At 37.4% G+C, this 18,792-nt stretch overlaps 1 protein-coding gene across 1 annotated transcript in view; it reads right to left on the reverse strand.

Moving 5' to 3' along the window:
* The window catches only part of FAM83B (family with sequence similarity 83 member B), a 71,564-nt gene that overhangs the window by 15,090 nt on the left and 37,682 nt on the right, over nucleotides 1-18,792 (reverse strand). Inside the window, exon 3 of the mRNA XM_072142265.1 lies at nucleotides 3,699-3,863. Coding sequence (XP_071998366.1) covers nucleotides 3,699-3,863 — 165 coding nt within the window. The remainder of the gene's footprint in view (nucleotides 1-3,698; nucleotides 3,864-18,792) is intronic.

Below are 18,792 nucleotides of genomic sequence, written 5' to 3' on the forward strand. Positions count from 1 at the left end.
CCCTCTTTAATTTTATCCTCCATTTACATTTCGTTTTCCACTTTTATTTATCTCCCTAAACTTACACATAATATTATCTGTACTCCTATCCCCACCCCTCCTCACATGGTGTGGTCCCTGTTCTCTATCATCCTCATAATGTGGTCTCCTGTCCCCCAGCCTTCTCCTGTCCTCCATCCTCCTCCTGTAGCCTCCTGTCCTCCAGCCTCCTCCTGTAGCCTCCTGTCCTCCAGCTTCCTTCGGTAGTCTCCTGTCCTCCATCCTCCCCCTGTTGCCTCCTGTCCTCCATCCTTCTCCTGTAGCCTTCTGTCCTCCAGTCTCCTCCTGTAGCCTCCTGTCCTCCAGCCTCCTCCTGTAGCCTCCTGTCCTCCAGCCTCCTCCTGTAGCCTCCTGTCCTCCAGCCTCCTCCTGTAGCCTCCTGTCCTTCAGCCTCCTCCTTTAGCTCCTATCCTCCAGCCTCCTCCTCAAGTCCTCCAGCCTCCTCCTCCTGTCCTACAGCCTCCTCAAGCATCCTCCTGTCCTCCAGCCTCCTTCTCCTGTCCACAGCCTCCACCTGTCCTTCAGCATCCTCCTCCTGTCCCCAGCCTCCATCTGCCTTTTAGCCTCCTCCTGTTGCGCAGCCTCCTCCTCCTGTCCTCCAGCCTCCTCCTGTCCTCCAGCCTCCTCCTTCTGTCCTCCAGCCTTCACCTGTCCCCCAGCAGCCACCTCCTGTCAGCCAGTGCCTTAATTTTGCTACCTGACCAATTTTTTCCTGGTCTATCGTGCGCCAAAAATTTTGGCGCAGATGCGATAATACATCTGCCCCATGTGTTATTAGTTTGTCTCCCAAGTGAAGAATTACTGGGTCGAATTGAAGATTTCCCAAGAAAGTGAAAATGCAAGATCCAGTTAATAGACAGTAGCCTCTCAACCCAAAAATTGCAAACTGCATCATGTGAGTACCGTGACAGTTGAAAGAATATAAAAGTCCATCCGTTCCAAAGCTATGAGGTGGAAGTCAACGCAAAATATCAACAAATCAGCTCATCACAAGGTCTATCCTTTCAAAGATGACAATGGAGGTGGCTTGTATGACTTGCATATAACCCCTGTGTCCCCTAAAACACAGTTTTCTTTATTGAAAAGGGTCTTTTTAGTTTCTGAATTTTCTTTTACAAATTTTCTATTTTTAGTTTTTACTGAAACAATCATCATAGAACTCTGATGGACAATAATAATAATAATCTTTATTCATATAGCACCATTAAATTCCATAGCGGTTAACAAAATGATGCAAATGGATAATAACTGAAACTATCAAAAGTAACAGATCTAACGATGAACTATCATTGTAACAGACATTTATCAGATCTCTTAGATTTCCATTATTATCAGATATGTGCAAAATCTGAAAATATTCACATTTGATTCAGTGAAAATCTTCAATGTAAAGATTCATACCAAATTTATGAAATAATGAATAGATTTGCTCATCTCTAGCCATAAATAGTGATTAGACAAAAGTGCTCTGAGTCTGGGAGAATCAAGAAAAAAGGGGCAGGAAAAGTACTGTCAAATTCAGTGAAGGGAGCCTGATAAAATGGGGATGTTCATAATCAAAGGCAATGGATATGTAAAAAAGTAATGATGCAGTTACATGAGAAGAATAACATTATACGTTACAAGGGAAATGTATATATGAAATATCTAGGATGATTGACTATTGACTATAGCAATAATGGTCTTTTGTTCAAAGCTGTAGTGGATGGTGAGATATGGATCCTGAAAGTCAAATGTTAAAAGCCTTTTACCCTTTTGTTTGTCAGCGTAACTGCATTGATGTTACTTTTGCATCACATATACTAAGGGTTATTGTCCTTTAATAGTAATGAAATGTAATCTATGGAGGAGGCCACAGCACGCAGAAGATTCCAAAGAATGAAGGCTTTATTCACATAGAAGGCATAAAATTTGCGACGTTTCGATTCGCAATGAATCTTTCTCAAGCTTTCATTGCGAATCGAAACGTCGCAAATTTAATGCATTCTATGTGAATAAAGCCTTCATTCTTTGGAATCTTCTGCGTGCTGTGACCTCCTCCATCGATGTCCTGTCTCTGAGGTTCGTGTACCAGAACCCTTGGCTGCGAGCACCACACCTTATGAACTATCATGTAGGACTCTGATTGCTGTCTCTCCTCTTCTTGTTTGAAATGTAATCTATACCATATGAAAATTAAAAATATCTGCAATGCCCATTTTTTTTAACTTTCTGAATTACAAATATAATATCTCAAGCTACCTTCAGCAACTTATAATGATGTGCCTGTATATCAAGGACATTAATAAAATAAGGAAAGGACATTCTAATATGATTTTTCTCTGCCCTTATCATACCTTACTGGCCATTTATATATATAGCATTCAATTATCTATTACTGTATAAAGATGAATCTCCAAGACATCATTGTGATCTTGGTACTGTCCTTGATCACAGTTGATTGTGGTTTGAGGGTCTAAATCCTCATGATATTGCTTTCTTAAAGGAAATCTACCACCAGGATCTAGTATTGTAAATCAAGCACACTGACATACTGGTGTGTGCCCCCACTGGCAGGTTCTGCTCTTCTTTTAGCTTCATATGCCCTTGTTTTTACAAAACAAGACTTTACAAATTATGCACATGAGCCTAAAGGGTCCCTGGGCTCAATTATCAACTAAGGAGCTTGGAGCCCCTTAGGCTCATTTGTATAATTTTTAAAACCTTGTTTTGTAAAAACAAGGGCATAAGAAGATAAGATAGGATTTTACCCTGCCAAAGGGCGCACACACCAGCATCTGAGTGTGCTTGGTTTACCTTGATCCTGGTGGTAGATTTCTTTTAAATGTCTTAAATACATTATTATTATTATTTTCTTAAAAACAATTATATACCTTCTTAATGCTGCTTTCTTAATATTTTAAATAAATGTACAATGGAGGAACCAATTAGATAACATCAAGTAACCATAAAAGATAAAAACCATTGTAGAAATGAACCTATTATGGTATTATATAAAGGGACTAATCCATATGTGTTCGATTTATAAGGTGCAACATTTCAAAAAGTCGCAAAGTGAGATAAAATCGACTCCAGTGTCCTAGTAGTACTGGAAACATGTAGAAACCTTTAGAAATCTTTTTCAACTTTTAGCTCAAAAAGTGGTAAATTCACTCAAAGCAGTGACACCACATTTGCCAAATAAAAATCAAATTTTGTTTAAACCACTCAAATAAACCTACTGTGCAAAAGACATATAAAGAGCTCCTAACAGTTATGTATCTGCGGATCTAAGGTGACCTCAGATTAGTGAGTATTAATTCTATTTAATTAATTCTATTTAAAGACTGTTGAAAGGTCGATCTTTATTAATGTAGTAATAATAATAATTATAATACTAAATATTATAATTACAATAAAAATACATTATCTCTTATGTCAGAGATCACTCTATTTATATTTGTTATCTGTAAGGCTATTCCCTTTATAATTATTATGTTATAGTGAATTTTTATTTCAGGTATAATATAGTTAATATAATAACTTTCTCTCAGAACAAAGAAAACAGTAGTAATAGGAAGAAGCAATGTGTACAAGTGGGCAATTAAGTGCAATTAAGTTATACCATTTTAGCCCTTGGAACAAAAACAAATATTATAGATTGACAGAATAATACTCACTCTGAGTCTTTGAACTTGTAACCCTTGCTTCTCTGCCATTGTCAAAAAATGTGGAAAGTTCACATCATCAAGAAGTAGATAAACTGGAACTCCTCTAGATGAGGCCTCAACAAGTTCTTTGAAAATATCAATATCAGTAAACATGTCCATGACAATGGCTATCACCTGTAAAAAAAAAAGTGTGTAAACCATGTGAATCTCAATAAAAACAGATGCACCAACCTTAGCACACGTAACTTTACGAGTACAGATTAAACCAAATTCATAAAAACTGGTTATTACTAGAATCCTCCCAACTTACTCTGATGCTGCCATCTTACAATCTGGTACATGAACAAGACTGCAGCTTCCATTTATTCATAGGTTGGTATTGACACATGACCTTGTCATCTAGTGACTGAAGGTCACTGAGATGCTTCATTGATAATGACACAACATTTTACTTCATTCTAAGGCTGATGTGTAAGTATTCATCATTTTTGACAAATGTGGCTTAGTCAATATACCAGGGAATAGAAGGAGAATATTAAATATATAGCGAGTTTCCGTGTTACACACTATAAACAAAAAACCTACATAACACCACATGGGTTATATTTTGATGTATATGTATGTTTATGTATTTATGTGAACTAAGCATGGACAAAATTATGCATTACAGTTTTGTATATTGATACACACAAATATTTAAACTATTAATTGCTTGGAAATTTTATTAAAAATGGTGAAAAAATAAAGCAGTTGTTATGAATAAAGCATTAATAATATTTACTGATGTAATACATATTATTTGCATTATTTCCCACAAATTATTTTTAGCATAAATATGTTTAAAGAGTTGTTCACTCAAAACAAGTAATACTACCTACCATACTATGTAGGTTAGACAACTTCTCTAAGCCTTGTACTATGCTGTAAAGGAATACATTTACTAAGTTAACATTCAGGATTGTATAATTTGTAAAAAGAAAAATCTACCTTTTTCTTCGTTGCTTTGCAATTTATTAAACAGTGTCTAATGCTGTTTCCAATTTGCCTTTCACAAATGTAATTTTATCCAACTTGGTCTATTAAAAACAATAAGCTATTGGAAGTATTCTCTAATAGGTAAAATGACAAAACATAGAAGACAATCTTCTGAAGTTAACTTCTAAATTTGGATTGAGTTTATATCATAAAGAGGTTTCCAAGCTTAATATGCTGCTTATATGTTCTTTGGATAGGACATCAATATCACATTAGTGGAGTCAAACACCCAGGATGATTGGCTGATATTAATAGTTGTGATACCAGAAATACATATTGTACAATCAGAGATCATTGGTGAATTAAGTCTACAGTGTGACTACAGCTATATAAAGTTTGTGGAACAAAGTAGAGTATGACCGTCACCCAAAAATTGCTAAAACTTCTTCTTTTATTTCATATGCGTTAAAAGAGAGAAATTACATTGCACATCCCGGAGGATCTACGCGTTTCGAATGTAAGCGTTTACTTCTTATTCATGAGACCATGAATAAGAGCTTAATGCTTACGTTCGAAACGCATAGTTCCCATGTCAAGTTGCAGCCCCATTACTTTCAGAGGGATCAAGTACATATGGCTGCTGTGTGCAGTGTACATCACCATGCCATGAACATGCAGGCGTATTTTGCAGCAAACACCCATCAATCAATCAATGCTGGCACCTATCGCGAGTGTTAACCCTTTACATGCCACCGGTTAAGCTGTGACATAAGCTGCAATCTTGGCTGTGATCATCGCTCCCTGTAACATTATCGGGGGGCAATGATCTGTCTCCATGACAGCCTCAGGTCTTTATTAGATCAGAATATTTGTCATTCATGGAGATCAGTTACAATGTACCGGTGAACATTGTAGTAAATGATGTTCAAAAATGCCATATACTGCTATACTGTAGTAAAGCAGTAAATTATAAGATCTTTTTTAAAGAAATAAGTTCTAATCGGCCCTCTTTCCCATGAACGGATATAAAGGTACAGTAAAAATCACAAACATGTCAGGTATTGCAGCATCCCAAAACACCATTTATTTGCCATTTTGCAACTCATAGACATTTTAATAAAAATTGATGTAAAGGTCGTACAGTTCCACAAATGGTATCAATGTATATGCCATCAACTCCTGAAAAAAAAGTACACCTGATGCAGTTCCATATGCCAAAGAATGAAAATGTTATTAGTGTCAGAATATGTCAAATTGAAGAAAACTTTTTTTGTACAATAGGGTCTTCTAAAGTTTATTAAAACCTATAAAAACCTAACAAAACATATATAATTTGGAATCCCCGTAATTTCACTGACCCAAAGCAAAAAGGGGAGGTATTGTTATGTAATAGCCGTATAACAGAGCCCACAAGTTCACTGTTTCTCCCGCTTCCCAGTACATGGTGCACAGTGCTGTCAGCTCCTTGCCCTACACCGCTGCACAATGGGGCTGAGAGCTCTGCAGGGGGAGGTGGAGTCAATACATTGCGTCTCCTGGAGGAGGTGCCTTAAAGTGGGTCGAAATTCTGTATTCTGTCTGGCTAGGGATATGGGTCCCAGAAATGGAACCCAACCTATCATGTATTAATTACATATCCTGTGCATATGTTATAAATACTAGAGAATACCCTTTTAAGTTTTGGGGCCACAATGACCGGATATAAGAGACGGGGAAGTCTTTCTATAGCTGCATATCATAAGAATTGTTATTTTATGCAGCAGTATTCTGTAAAAGTGGATGCTACAGAGAATTTGAAACATGCGACTTAGGGTCCATGCCCTGGATATTTTATGACCCTAGCAAGGCCCCTGGGTGTACCTCTGATCTATTACAATATCATGTTGACTGAAGAAACCAGGCAACTCTGAAAAAAACATCTACAACTTTATCGAAAAAATGCTGACAATTACTTAAAACTGATTACATGCAAAAGACAAACATGTCTCTTTCACAATCTATGACTCACATTATACATGTTTAGAGTTGTCTCACACACCAGTGCCTATAGTATTGATCAGAAACAGACTGAAGTAGCATCAGGCATCTTGCAGGTGACTATCTGCTTCATCAGGAAAAGGATCTCAATACGACTTTTCCCTGCCATGAATTATTGCTGCTTAATTCTCCCAGTAATGTCTCCACACTGCAATCCTAAAAATACCACAGTCACTTACACTATAATGTCACCTGGAAAACAATACAGGGTTCCTATGTAATATATATTCCTACACAATACCACTGAATATTCTGTGATTCTGCATATAAAACATGCATTTTCTGGTTCCTTATATATAATAATAAATTATCATAGAATAAATTATCATACATCACCTACACTAAATCTTTATAGATAGATTAGGTAGATACAGTTATTCATGTCTTATATATATTGTGAACCTAAATAGATTAAAATACATCAAGCACAGTATGCATTTTATAAATGTATATTAATTTATATACATCACTCACCTTATTTATTTCAGAGCCACTTAATAATTTATATTAACAGCACCCTCTTAATTTATAGGTTACCATGTACAGCCTCTCTTTAGGCTGGGGATGCCCTGGATGTCCTAGGCAGTAACCCAAATCCTGCACATTATAATCAACCATTGTCAGAAACACAGCTCTGTTTATTGTACAGTATTCAATTCTTGGCTGCTGCAACTTCACTCCCATTTTAATGTTCAAACAGTGAGGCAGGTGTGTATGATTATCATTATTCACAGTTTCATAAATGTTATCTGCATTTTGATTCTTTAGCAAAGCGGAAGCGATAATTTGCTAGACGTTTTCTTTAGAAGCATAAGCAATTGCGAAAAATTATATATATATATATATATAGGATTAAGGAAAACATCTAACAAATTATCACTTCAGGTTTACTAAAGAATGTACATGTTAAATAACCTGTCTGCTTTATAACTGTGATTTTTAACCCCTTCCCGCACCCTGACGTGATACTACGTCATAGGATGCGGGTCGTTCCCGCACCTTGACGTAGTATCACGTCATGGCGATCACCCGGGCTCAGAAGCTGAGCCCGGGCGATCGCCGCGGGATCCCGGCGGTACGCGGTAGCCGGGATCCCGCAGTAACAGCCAGGATCGCGACTATCGCGATCCTGGCTGTTTAACCCTATAGACGCCGCGGTCATTGTGACCGCAGCGTCTATAGTGAATCGCCGCGACGATCGGCACCCTCCTTGCATGGCACGGAGGTGCCGATCGTTGCCATGGCAACCCTGAAGCCCGATAAGGCCCCCAGGGTTGCCTTCACTAGAAGCCTGTTAGGATCGTGCTTACAGCACGATCCTAACAGTGCTGATATCAGCCTATGCAGAATGCATAGGCTGACTATGTAATATGCTGCAATACATTAGTATTGCAGTATATTACAATGAACAAGTGATCAAATGATCACTTGTTCATGTCCCACCCTGGGACAAAATAAAACAGTAAAAAAAAGTTAAAAAAAAAAAAAGTGCAATTAAAAAAAATTATTAAAAAAGAATAAAAGTCCCTTGAAGTCCCATCCCATGCAATAATACAATAAAACATAAAAAAGTGAAAATCACAAAAAAAACACAACATATTGGGCATCACAACGTCCGTTACAACCCGTACAATAGAATAAAATCGTCACTGAACCCGTACGGTGAACGGCGTAAAAAAAAACAAAAAAACTTGCAAAAATTATGAAATTTTCACATCTGACCTGATAAAAAGCGCATAAAAAGTAATCAAAAAGTAAAATTTACCCCGACATGATACCAAGAATAAGTACAGCTTGTCCCACAAAAAATAAGCTATAAACCAACTCTGTAAACCAAAAAATATAAATGTTCTGCCCATTGTTACACGGCAAGCAAAAACAAGCAAATTTCTCACAAAATTAGTTCTATATTCTGCAAAACAAGTTAACCATAAAAAAGCCATATAAATGGGGTATCGCTGTAATCGTGATGACCCGTAGAATAAAGATAACACATTATTTTTATGGTATCGTGAACGTCCGGCGAAAAAAATGCTAAAAACCATAAACAAGAATTGATTTTTTTAACCACCACCAAGAAAGAGTTAATAAAATCTGATTATTGGCTATTGAGCCCCACCGTAAATGATGTCCCTGAAAAGTGGATTTCATCCACAAAAAAAATAATCCCCCATATGTCCAAATTACAAAAAAATAAACATTTTATAGCCTGTAAGATGTGACATTGCAGATCTGCTCTGAATGGCGCAGCTTCCCTTCTATGCCCGGCCGTGCCCCCATACAGCAGTCACCACCACATATGGGGCATCCTTATACTCGGGAGAAATTGGGTATCAAACTTTGTGGATTTTTTTTGTCATTTAATACTTTGTGACGGTTTAATTTTTGGCCAAAATTAATATATTGTCTAAAAAAAATGACAGCTTGTAAATTAGACCTCCATTTTGTTTTAACCACTGTGAAGCATCTAAAGGGTTAACATACTTCTTAAAGTTGATTTTTTACACATTGAGGGGTGTAGTTTCTAAAATGGCGTGATACATGGGGTTTTACTGCTGTTTAGGCCTCTCAAAGTCACTTAGACCTGAGCATGTGCCTCTAAATAAGGGTTTTGGCGATTTTCATAAAAATGAGAAAAATTGCACCCAAAATTCTGAACCTCCTAACAACCTAGAAAAGAGAGAAGATGCATAAAACCCTGCGCCAATATAAAGCAGACATTCGGGAAATGTTAGTTATAAAGTTACTTGGGTGCTATGACTATCTGCCTGAAAAGCAGAAAATTTTGAACTTTGAAAATGAAAAATTTTCAGAAATTTTAGCCAAATTTCAATTTTATTCATAACTAAACACAAAAGATATCATCAAAATTTTTCTATTACTTTGAAGTACAATGTGTGACGGTAAAACAATCTCAAAATCCCCTGGATATGTTAAAGCATTACAAAGTTATAACCTCCTATAATGACACAGGGCAAATTTAAAAAATCAGGCCTGGTCCTGAAGGTCTAAAATGGCATAGACGCGAAGGGGTTAAAAAAAAGTTTTCTTTTTCCTTTTGTGATGTTTCTTGAATAAACAGACAACCAATCTGTGCTTAAACACTAATAAAATATTATCTGCAGGGTTTAGCAAGTAACATTTTCGTAATGAAACAATATGCATTTAATTGTAAATCGAATTCACAGCTGCCCGTTTTATTCATGGAGGAAATTGCATTGTAATTTTACGTTTTGCAAATACTTGCTTTGTATCAGTTAATACCAGCACAGCTGTTCTTGTAATGAATAAATATTACCACATGGTAAATATTTGTAATTAGTTTTTACAAATAAAATGTAATTTAGCAAGTTAAAATTATATAATTATGTTACAATTATAAACTCTATTCGTAGAATACGCCGACATCATTCGCATACCTGCTTGTATATATTTAAAAAATGTTACATTTACATACAAAAATATCAGATATTGAAGGCATGCCCAGTTAATATGACATACATGTTAACAAATGAGTCTCTGTGGGATTGTTGTCTCATCACTCGTTTATAGTATGTGTCCCTTTAAGGCTGACCTGTCCCTAAGTGAAATCTGCTTAATAGCATCTCATTAAATTGTGTAGTAACATAAAACCAAAAAAGAATCAGGAGTATTCAGGTCCAATTAAATCAATACTTTATTAAGAAAAAAGACATAAAAAATAGATATGAATAGCATATCTGTCATGCCCCCTAGGAAGCGACAACAACGCGAAACGCGCGTTGGGCAGATATTGACCACAGCCCAGGACTGGTAATTAATGGGTAACTAATCTTTATGTGTTAATGTATGTATCTGACCACGATTTCAACATGGCCATGGTGCCATAATGATTTTTATGTTGAAAGAGTAATGTTTACCCATTATTATTTCTATATTTTGCACTTGCACTTTTTCTGCAATATATTTCCTGGGTTTTAATCGGGCTATATGGCAATATAGTCTATTTTGGAGTACCATCACTAGTGTTTTTTAATATGTGTGTTATTCATATCTATTTTTATGTCTTTTTTCTTAATAAAGTATTGATTTAATTGGACCTGAATAGTCTTGATTCTTTTTTGGTTTTATATTTCTATGCAAATAGTTGGTCATACAGATTTATAGAACATGTGCCTGTAATAATTGGTTGAGTAAATTGTGTAGTAACCTTTATTTATTTCTGGGGTTATGTCACTCAACATTCTGTACTAAGTGACAGGTCCTCTTTAAGAACTTAAAGGGGTAGAAAACATGACTGTTTTCTTCCAAAACAGCTCCTCCCCTGACTATGGGTAGTACATGATACTGCAGTTTAGCTGAGCTGTACAAACCATGAACAGGAGAGCATATGTATTTCGAATGCAGCCCTGTTTTTTTACTAATCTCTGAACAAACCCTATAATAAAAATATTAGCTTTGCAGGAAACAATATTTTAAATTATATGTTTAACGTTGCATCACTATAAATACATTTTAAACCAATGTATGTGTTACAACAATACCCCTTGATCTGTCATTTGTTTTTATACATTATAGGTGTGTGTTGACTAAAATGGGCTGTCCAGGTCACTTGTTACTACTGCTCTGTATACAGTGTTTGCATGGGTTTCCTCCGGGCCCTTCAGTTTCCTCCCACACTCCAAAACATACTGATAGGTATGTGAATGTGATGTCACTTGTGGCCGCTGTGAGTGCTTCTATGTTCAAGTGTGGAGAAAACGCCAAAAAAACTAATAATAAATGTGCTCCATAATATTGAAATGGATCTTTAAGCTTGCAGCTTCCCAAAAATGAATTTAACTGCTCATATCTCTAGTTCTGTAGTTCAAAGCCACAATCCTAAGGAGATTTGAAAAAATTAAATTCTATTTTTTTATGATACTAAAACCTTGGTTCAAGCTGCTGTAGAGCCCAAGATATGGGAATCTAAAGTAACACTCCCCTTTCCAGCCTCTGGACCTGATTTTTATGTGACTATGGAGGAGATTTCTTTAATAGTTAAATGGGTGAAATTTCACTTCAAAGAAAGAAGTTACATGTTAAGGTTATATTTGATGCTTGTTGCGGACAACATACAGCTGCACTAAATGCATTACTTTTTTATGGCTCCATGCACATGACCAAAAGTACAATGTGTGCTTTCCGTTAAAGGACATCTAGCATCAGATTACCTGAGGGTAGATGACTATTATGTACCTCCCTGTCCCATCCCCATGTGTCCCAAGCTTCATTTCTTATATCTTTGCATGGATGAATTTCTGTAAAAAATGAGTTTATAAGACATGCAAATTAGCCTGTGGTGCTCTGCAGAGCACCATCAGGCTCCATCGTAATAAAACAGCAGTTGTGTTCTAAAAGCCAGTGATGTCATTGGCTCTTTTCAAATCTCACCGGCTCTCAGAATGTGGCTGGCATGGCCCTAGAGCAAGCATAATTTATATTACGGTGGAGGCTAATTTGCATATTTTATAGACTTCTTTTTTACAGAAATGCAGCCATGCAGAGGTATAAGAAATGAAGCTTGGAACACGCGGGGACCGAATGCCGAGGTACGTAATAGTTATCTACCATCAGATTATCTGATGGTAGATGTCCTTTTAATAAAATGTCAAAGTCTGAATCAATTCCACTAACCTGTACAAGAGAAGTTAATGGGTCAGTTAAACCTTGTGTAAAAAATATCTGAAAAATAGATAATGTAGACAGAACACTGAGCTAAATAAGTTTTGTGTGGTCATTCAGGTTTAATTAATTGATGAACAATCCCCTGAGATCCACTTCCCCTTTAGAGGGCATGTAAATGGGACTGAATTACAATACCACGGACTGCCCCTGTGCTATGTACAATAGTTCGGTTTGTAGGCAGTAAATGGACTGCAGCACCTTATGTGATGCAAGGACTTCACTAGTACAGTGTAAGATTACACAGGTGTATACCGTACATCATTAAAATTACGGAGTACTGCATTCATCAAACAGCTCAGACCCATTGTCAAAAAAGCCTTATCGTAATTTATGATTAAAACTTTGAGGATCTAGGAGAAGACATTTAGCCTGAAGGCTGAGATAATTTTCAATGATGTTCAAATTCCTTGCTATTAATATAATGTGACTAATGCTCCTAATAATAACTAATTATAAATTGGATACAGGTCAAAACATGGATATATTAATATAAGTCATATGGAATCAAATGCTTACATCATAATGGTTTTTCACTATGGTGGCACCAGGATCCATGCACAATTTGTAGCAGAAGAATATGCAAGGCAAGATCTGGCATACAATTAAGTCAAGCTGATGTATTATGAGCTGCCAGGAGATACATTGTGGCTGGCACGCAATGTAAAAAAAATACCAGCTGTATCTAATGTAGTCATACACTAGACTGCTTAAGAGTAGGACCGTACCTTAACACACAACTTCAAATATGGATTGTGTTACCATAGGTCATGAGTACAGCACACTAAGTGGTCAAATTGAGTTTTTAAAGGGGAAAATAATTAAACAGATGGTGTAGATGTTAATACTAAGCACAACCTGATACTGCAATACCAGGCCACAGTACAGCCCTAAGGATGATCTCTATACCAGGGGGTGTAAAATTATCCTCGGCACACAACTGTTTTGTGCGGCAGTGAACTGGGCAAGCAGACTACTCACAGAACCATAGACTTGCATCATGGCCGAGCTGTGATGTCATGGCTCACTATGAAAGTGGGCAGGGTGAGGAATGCTCACCGCTTTCCATATCCTTCCCCTGGTCATGTGAACAAGATATTTAAAGTGTGTTTACATTAAAGCTATGTGAATTCGATGTTAGGTTGTGTTATGTCTTCTGATTCAGACAAATTAGTAGAATATTACAGCTTGGGAAATAAACTGTAGTTCCAAACACCAGGGTTGTTTTTAATATGTCATTTATTTGACTGCCATTTATTATGCAAACCATTTGGTTTCTATTTTTATATCTATAATTATACTAAGAGGCGTTAACAAAAATCTCCACCCTTTTCTTTCTATTTTATTAGCCACATATTATTATAACTTTTAACAATGTTGTGTATTAAAATATCCCTTGTACTTTTTGACAAATAGTCTTAGCACCTAGAAAAAAGAAAGCACAGTAGTCACACACCAAAACAGAACCCCAACAAGCTGCTTGTACCTGCAGTGGGTACAAAAAGTCTTCATACCCCTTTACATGTATCTCTCTTTGTTTCATTACAGCCCATTGGAACTATCTACTAAAAACTATGTATGCATTCTGGCTAATTTATTAAACAAGAAAAACTGAAATATCTCATGGTCATAAGTATTCAGCCCCTTAGCTCAGTATTGAGTATAAGCACCTTTTGGATTTGGGGATCCCCAGCCTCTTCCTTGCAAATCCTCTCCAGTTCCCTCTGGTTGAATCGTGAATAAATTTTCAAGTCTCTCCAGAGATGCTCAATTGGGTTTAGGTCAGGGCTCTGGCTGGGCCAGTCAAGAATGGTCACAGAGTTGTTCTGAAGCCACTGATTTGTTATTTTAGCTGTGTGCTTAGGGTCATTGTCTTGTTGGAAGGTGAACCTTCAGCACTCTGGAAAGGTGTTCATCCCTACTGCATCTCTGGAGCCAGAATATTGGAATTCTTCTTTGCCTCTCTCTCCAATGTTCTTCATCCTCAATGGCTTAATTTGCCTGGACAGCCAGATAGAGGAAGAGTTTCGGTTGTCCCAAAATTCTTCCATTTTAGGATTATAGAGGCCACTGTGCACAGCACTGTAACCCTGAGTGCTGCAGAAATCCTATAGTAATTTTGGCAACATCTGTGTCTTGCCACAATTCTGTTTCTGAGCTCCTTGGGAAGTTCCTTAGATCTCTTGATTCTCATGTGCTCTGACATGCACTGTGAGGTGTTAAATAGACAGGTGTGTGCTTTTCCTAATTAAGTCCAATAGTTTAGATAGAGTAAGAATATTTGCCCTTATATGTTGCATTGTTTTCATCAGAGTAATGACTCAAATATTCAGAAGAATTATTCAGAAAGGCTGTTGTAAAAAAAAAAAAACATGCTGCTAGCTTTGTGAAAACTAGTGCAGTGACTAGAAGTTTTGCCCAATTTAAAGGAAATTTACCATCAAAATTAATAAGACACTTACTCAGAGATCCAGGCACAGTGACTGTGGTAATCTTCTTATATTTGTTATCCTTGGCCACCTTATCCTAAACTAAACATTTAAAATTATTACCAGAGCTCCTGTAGCTTCACAGGCTGTTACAGTGAGCAGAGAAGGTGTCCCCCTCCCCCTGCACTTCCTGCTGCTGCTAGATTACACAGGTAGAGGAAGGTGGGAGAGAAGACATGTTCTGCTCATTCAGGAGGCCATGGATAACAAATATAAGAAGATTATGGAGCCTGGATGAAAGAGTAAGTGCCCCTGGATTATTATGTTTGATTTTGATGGTACGTTTTATAAACATTTAATTCTTTCCAGAATAGCCTTAAAACATATCTGATTGGTTGTTGTAGGCAATACTTTTTATACTTTCCTGTATTGCTCTAATCACTTGCAGCATATTTTTTTCTTATTTTGTATTCTTGCTATACATGTACCTTAAGTTCTATTGAATTAGTGCATGATTATTATTATTACTTCCAAAGGATTGCCTTATTCCTGTGGACTTCTCTTTTTTAGAGAATTTCAAGGGGGTTAGGCACTTTTTAATAAATCTCTCCTACTAGACATGCCTCTGCGTGTACATATACCTGTGCCTTTGACTCAGGTGCAGTCTTTCCTTGTTCTCAGCATGCTGTCCTCTGCAAGCACACACAGTGGTGGTCTTGTTCACTGATACAAGACGTCCGTGAGACCTCACCCTCTTTCTCTTTTCACAGTCCATCTACACTGACAGAGACAGGGAATGGGGGGTGATGTGTCATACTCTGCTGCTGCTCTATCTATTAAGCAGAGCTCAGAGATGTAACTAAAGAAGCATAGTAAGTAAGTACTTACATAAGTAAGTAGCGGGACTGCTTAATCACTGGATGAACATACAGGGATTTTCTACAAGGTAAAAAAGGTTCATGGGCAACTTATGTAAAGCAGTAAGTGGACAATCCCTTTAAACTCATTCTGTAATAGTACGTCAACTTTGGCACGAGGAGTATGGACCGATCACAGATGTTCACCCGTTAAAGGCCGCTGGCAAAGTTGGCAATTCTGGCAAAGCATTGGAATTATCGGGGGGGGGGAGGGGTATTATTCATTGTTATGACAACAAGGAGTCTCCTTGAGGTTTTAGACTTATTTGCTATTTGCACAGATCAAATGTAAAAGTACCATATGCTTCCAAAATACTGTATTGCAGTAAATGCAAGGAGCAATAAGACCCCTAAGTGTTAAAGTATGCTAGGAAGTCTGAAAAACTAAACCCCATTTTCCTATTTTGGAAACAAAAATACATAAAGATAATCCTAAACATGTTAGGTATGACCATTCTAAAGGTTATATGTTTTTTCATTAATTTCTCCACATTTGGAACTTTTTCCAGCTTTGCAGTACACAGCATAGAATATTCAATACTGTCACTAGGAAGTACAATTTGTCAAACAGAGAGAAACAAGCCCAATACAACTCTGCAATGGAAAGATTAGAAGGGTTTAAAAAAATTGAACATAAAAAACAAGGCATTGACAGAAATGGGTAAGTATTTTATATCTCTTTGCTTCAATAAAGATTGTTGTCTTGGTATGAATCGTATTTTGTTATTTTTTTGATAGATGTTTTAATAGATCGCACATTCAATCTGATCATTGATCTTTTTGTTGATTGCATTAGTTAATGTACTTCTATATTGCTTGTATATTTTCTATTTATTAATCATCAGATTAACTAACCACTCCAGAAATGTTATATTGTGGGTAATTCCAGGCTATGATTCTTTTAAAGATAAAGCTTTCCTTTGGAAAGGAGAAGATTTATCACCTTGTTTTAAATGAAGTGAAAATTGTTCAACTAATTACTTTGTTTTTAATGTTTAGTATAAGTAGATAAAATGTAAACGGGAAATTTGAAAGAACTTTATCATAAAGAAAAGGGTCAAATAATTTAGCAATTTCACCTGCACACTTACTTAAGACTGAAGTAGAATATTTCATGCAAAGTAAAGTCTCCATGCGGTTAAATATTCCAAAAATGTTTTAAATAAAATATGAGAATATGATAAGGCTTGAGTGAAATGTTAAACACTGTACTTCAAGGCTAAATATTAGCTAAATTATGAAACTTAAAAAAAGAAGAAAGAACCTAATCTACAAATAATCATGATGGTCTTTTATGTTCCCAAGGAGGATAGTATAGCTAAACCATAGATGTATTGTTTTAAAACAAATTAGTATACACAAAAATTTGTTAGCATAAAGTCATATGGGGAGATATATCATACGCCCGTCCTCCTGTGCTGGTGTATGATAGCGGCCACACCCCCATGTCAGGCCAGACACATCAAGAGGCTAACACCCCGCCTACTCACACTGCTGCTGCGCCCCTCTACGCTCCGTCCATGTCCACGTGGCACGAAGGTGGTGTAGTCGGTGGTGTAGAATTTGTGATTCTTTTACTGCTTTAACTCCAGTAAACTGGTGTATAAGCAATCATAAATCTACCCAATGGAATGCAAGAAAGGACTGACAAGAAAGGTATTCTTCACAGCTACTGTCCATTTTAACCACATCGGTAGGTGATTTCAAATGAGGAAAAAACAAAAATTACCATATATATTCTAGATTTTCAGCTCAAAGAATGTGCATAAATACCCAAAATCAGCTTATAGTCAACACTCACTTTTCCGCTGTCCTCCGCAGGTCCTCATCTTACTTCCGGCTGCTATATACTAGGGGGCATGGGGCTGGCTGTGTACCGGGGGGGCATGGGCGGGCAGGCTATATACTGTGGGATATGGGCTGGCAGGCTATATACTGTGGGGCAGGGGGTGGCTAGCTACACAATGGGGGCACGGGGCTGGCTAGCTACATACTGAGGGGCAGGAAGCTGTCTGGCTATATATTGGGGACATGGGCTGGCAGGCTATATACTGGGGGCAGGGGACTGGCTATATACTGGGGGACAGGCTATATACTAGGGGCATGGGCTGGCAGGCTATATACTGAGGGGCAAGGGCTGGCAAGCTATATACTGGGGGCAGGGGACTGGCTATATACTGGGGGGCAGGCTATATACTAGGGGGATGGGCTGGCAGTCTATATACTGGGGGCAGGGGTTTGCTAGCTATATACTGGGGGCAAGGGCTGGCTAGCTTTATACGGGGTGGGGCTGGCTAGCTGTATATTGGGTGGCATAAGCGGGCACAAATGCAATTCATTCACTGAAATTCATCACAGACATATTCATGGATATTCAATACAATATACATCCAGGTTTACCAGGCCGAGCAATTCCAGAGCATAACAGGTTCACTGCTTCATATTGTGTTTGTGCCTATTGGGACCCCTAGACTAATCCCTACTGATTTCAATCTATTCCATTTCAGTTAAGCACAGTGTCATTGCTCTCTACTTATGGGAGACCTTCTAAACTTGGCCATTGAAGGTCTCACAATTATTGGTGAAATCTAGTAGTAGACAAACTCACACCTATTACATCCTTCTGATTCTCACAGTGCTATGGATTTTCTTTAGAAAGACTCTATGCAGCATTTCATTTCCCACAGAGAATCATCAGGGGTCTGATGATATAACAAAGGTCTCTTTATAGGTTAGCATTATTCTCTGCTTAGACCATCATGACACCATGTATCACGTGTCTCTGGCATTGATATTAGCCATGCCGCCCTGTGATAATCCCTTTATTTAAACTGGACTGCTGTAATTCCCTCCTTTCTATAACCACAACCCCATATCTGCCTGAAACGGATCTTCTCACCAGGATCTTCTTCCCCTTTCACCAATGGCCTTCAGGTATGAGAATCCCACAGAGTTTCACTTAGTTTAAAATATTGTATATGGTGTAGGACCAAATGCCAATTACGCAGTTACATATACAGTCAGGCGATTTCCACCCAATGT

The sequence above is a fragment of the Engystomops pustulosus genome, chromosome 3 (genome assembly GCF_040894005.1).
Source record: "Engystomops pustulosus chromosome 3, aEngPut4.maternal, whole genome shotgun sequence".
Lineage (NCBI taxonomy): Eukaryota > Metazoa > Chordata > Amphibia > Anura > Leptodactylidae > Engystomops > Engystomops pustulosus.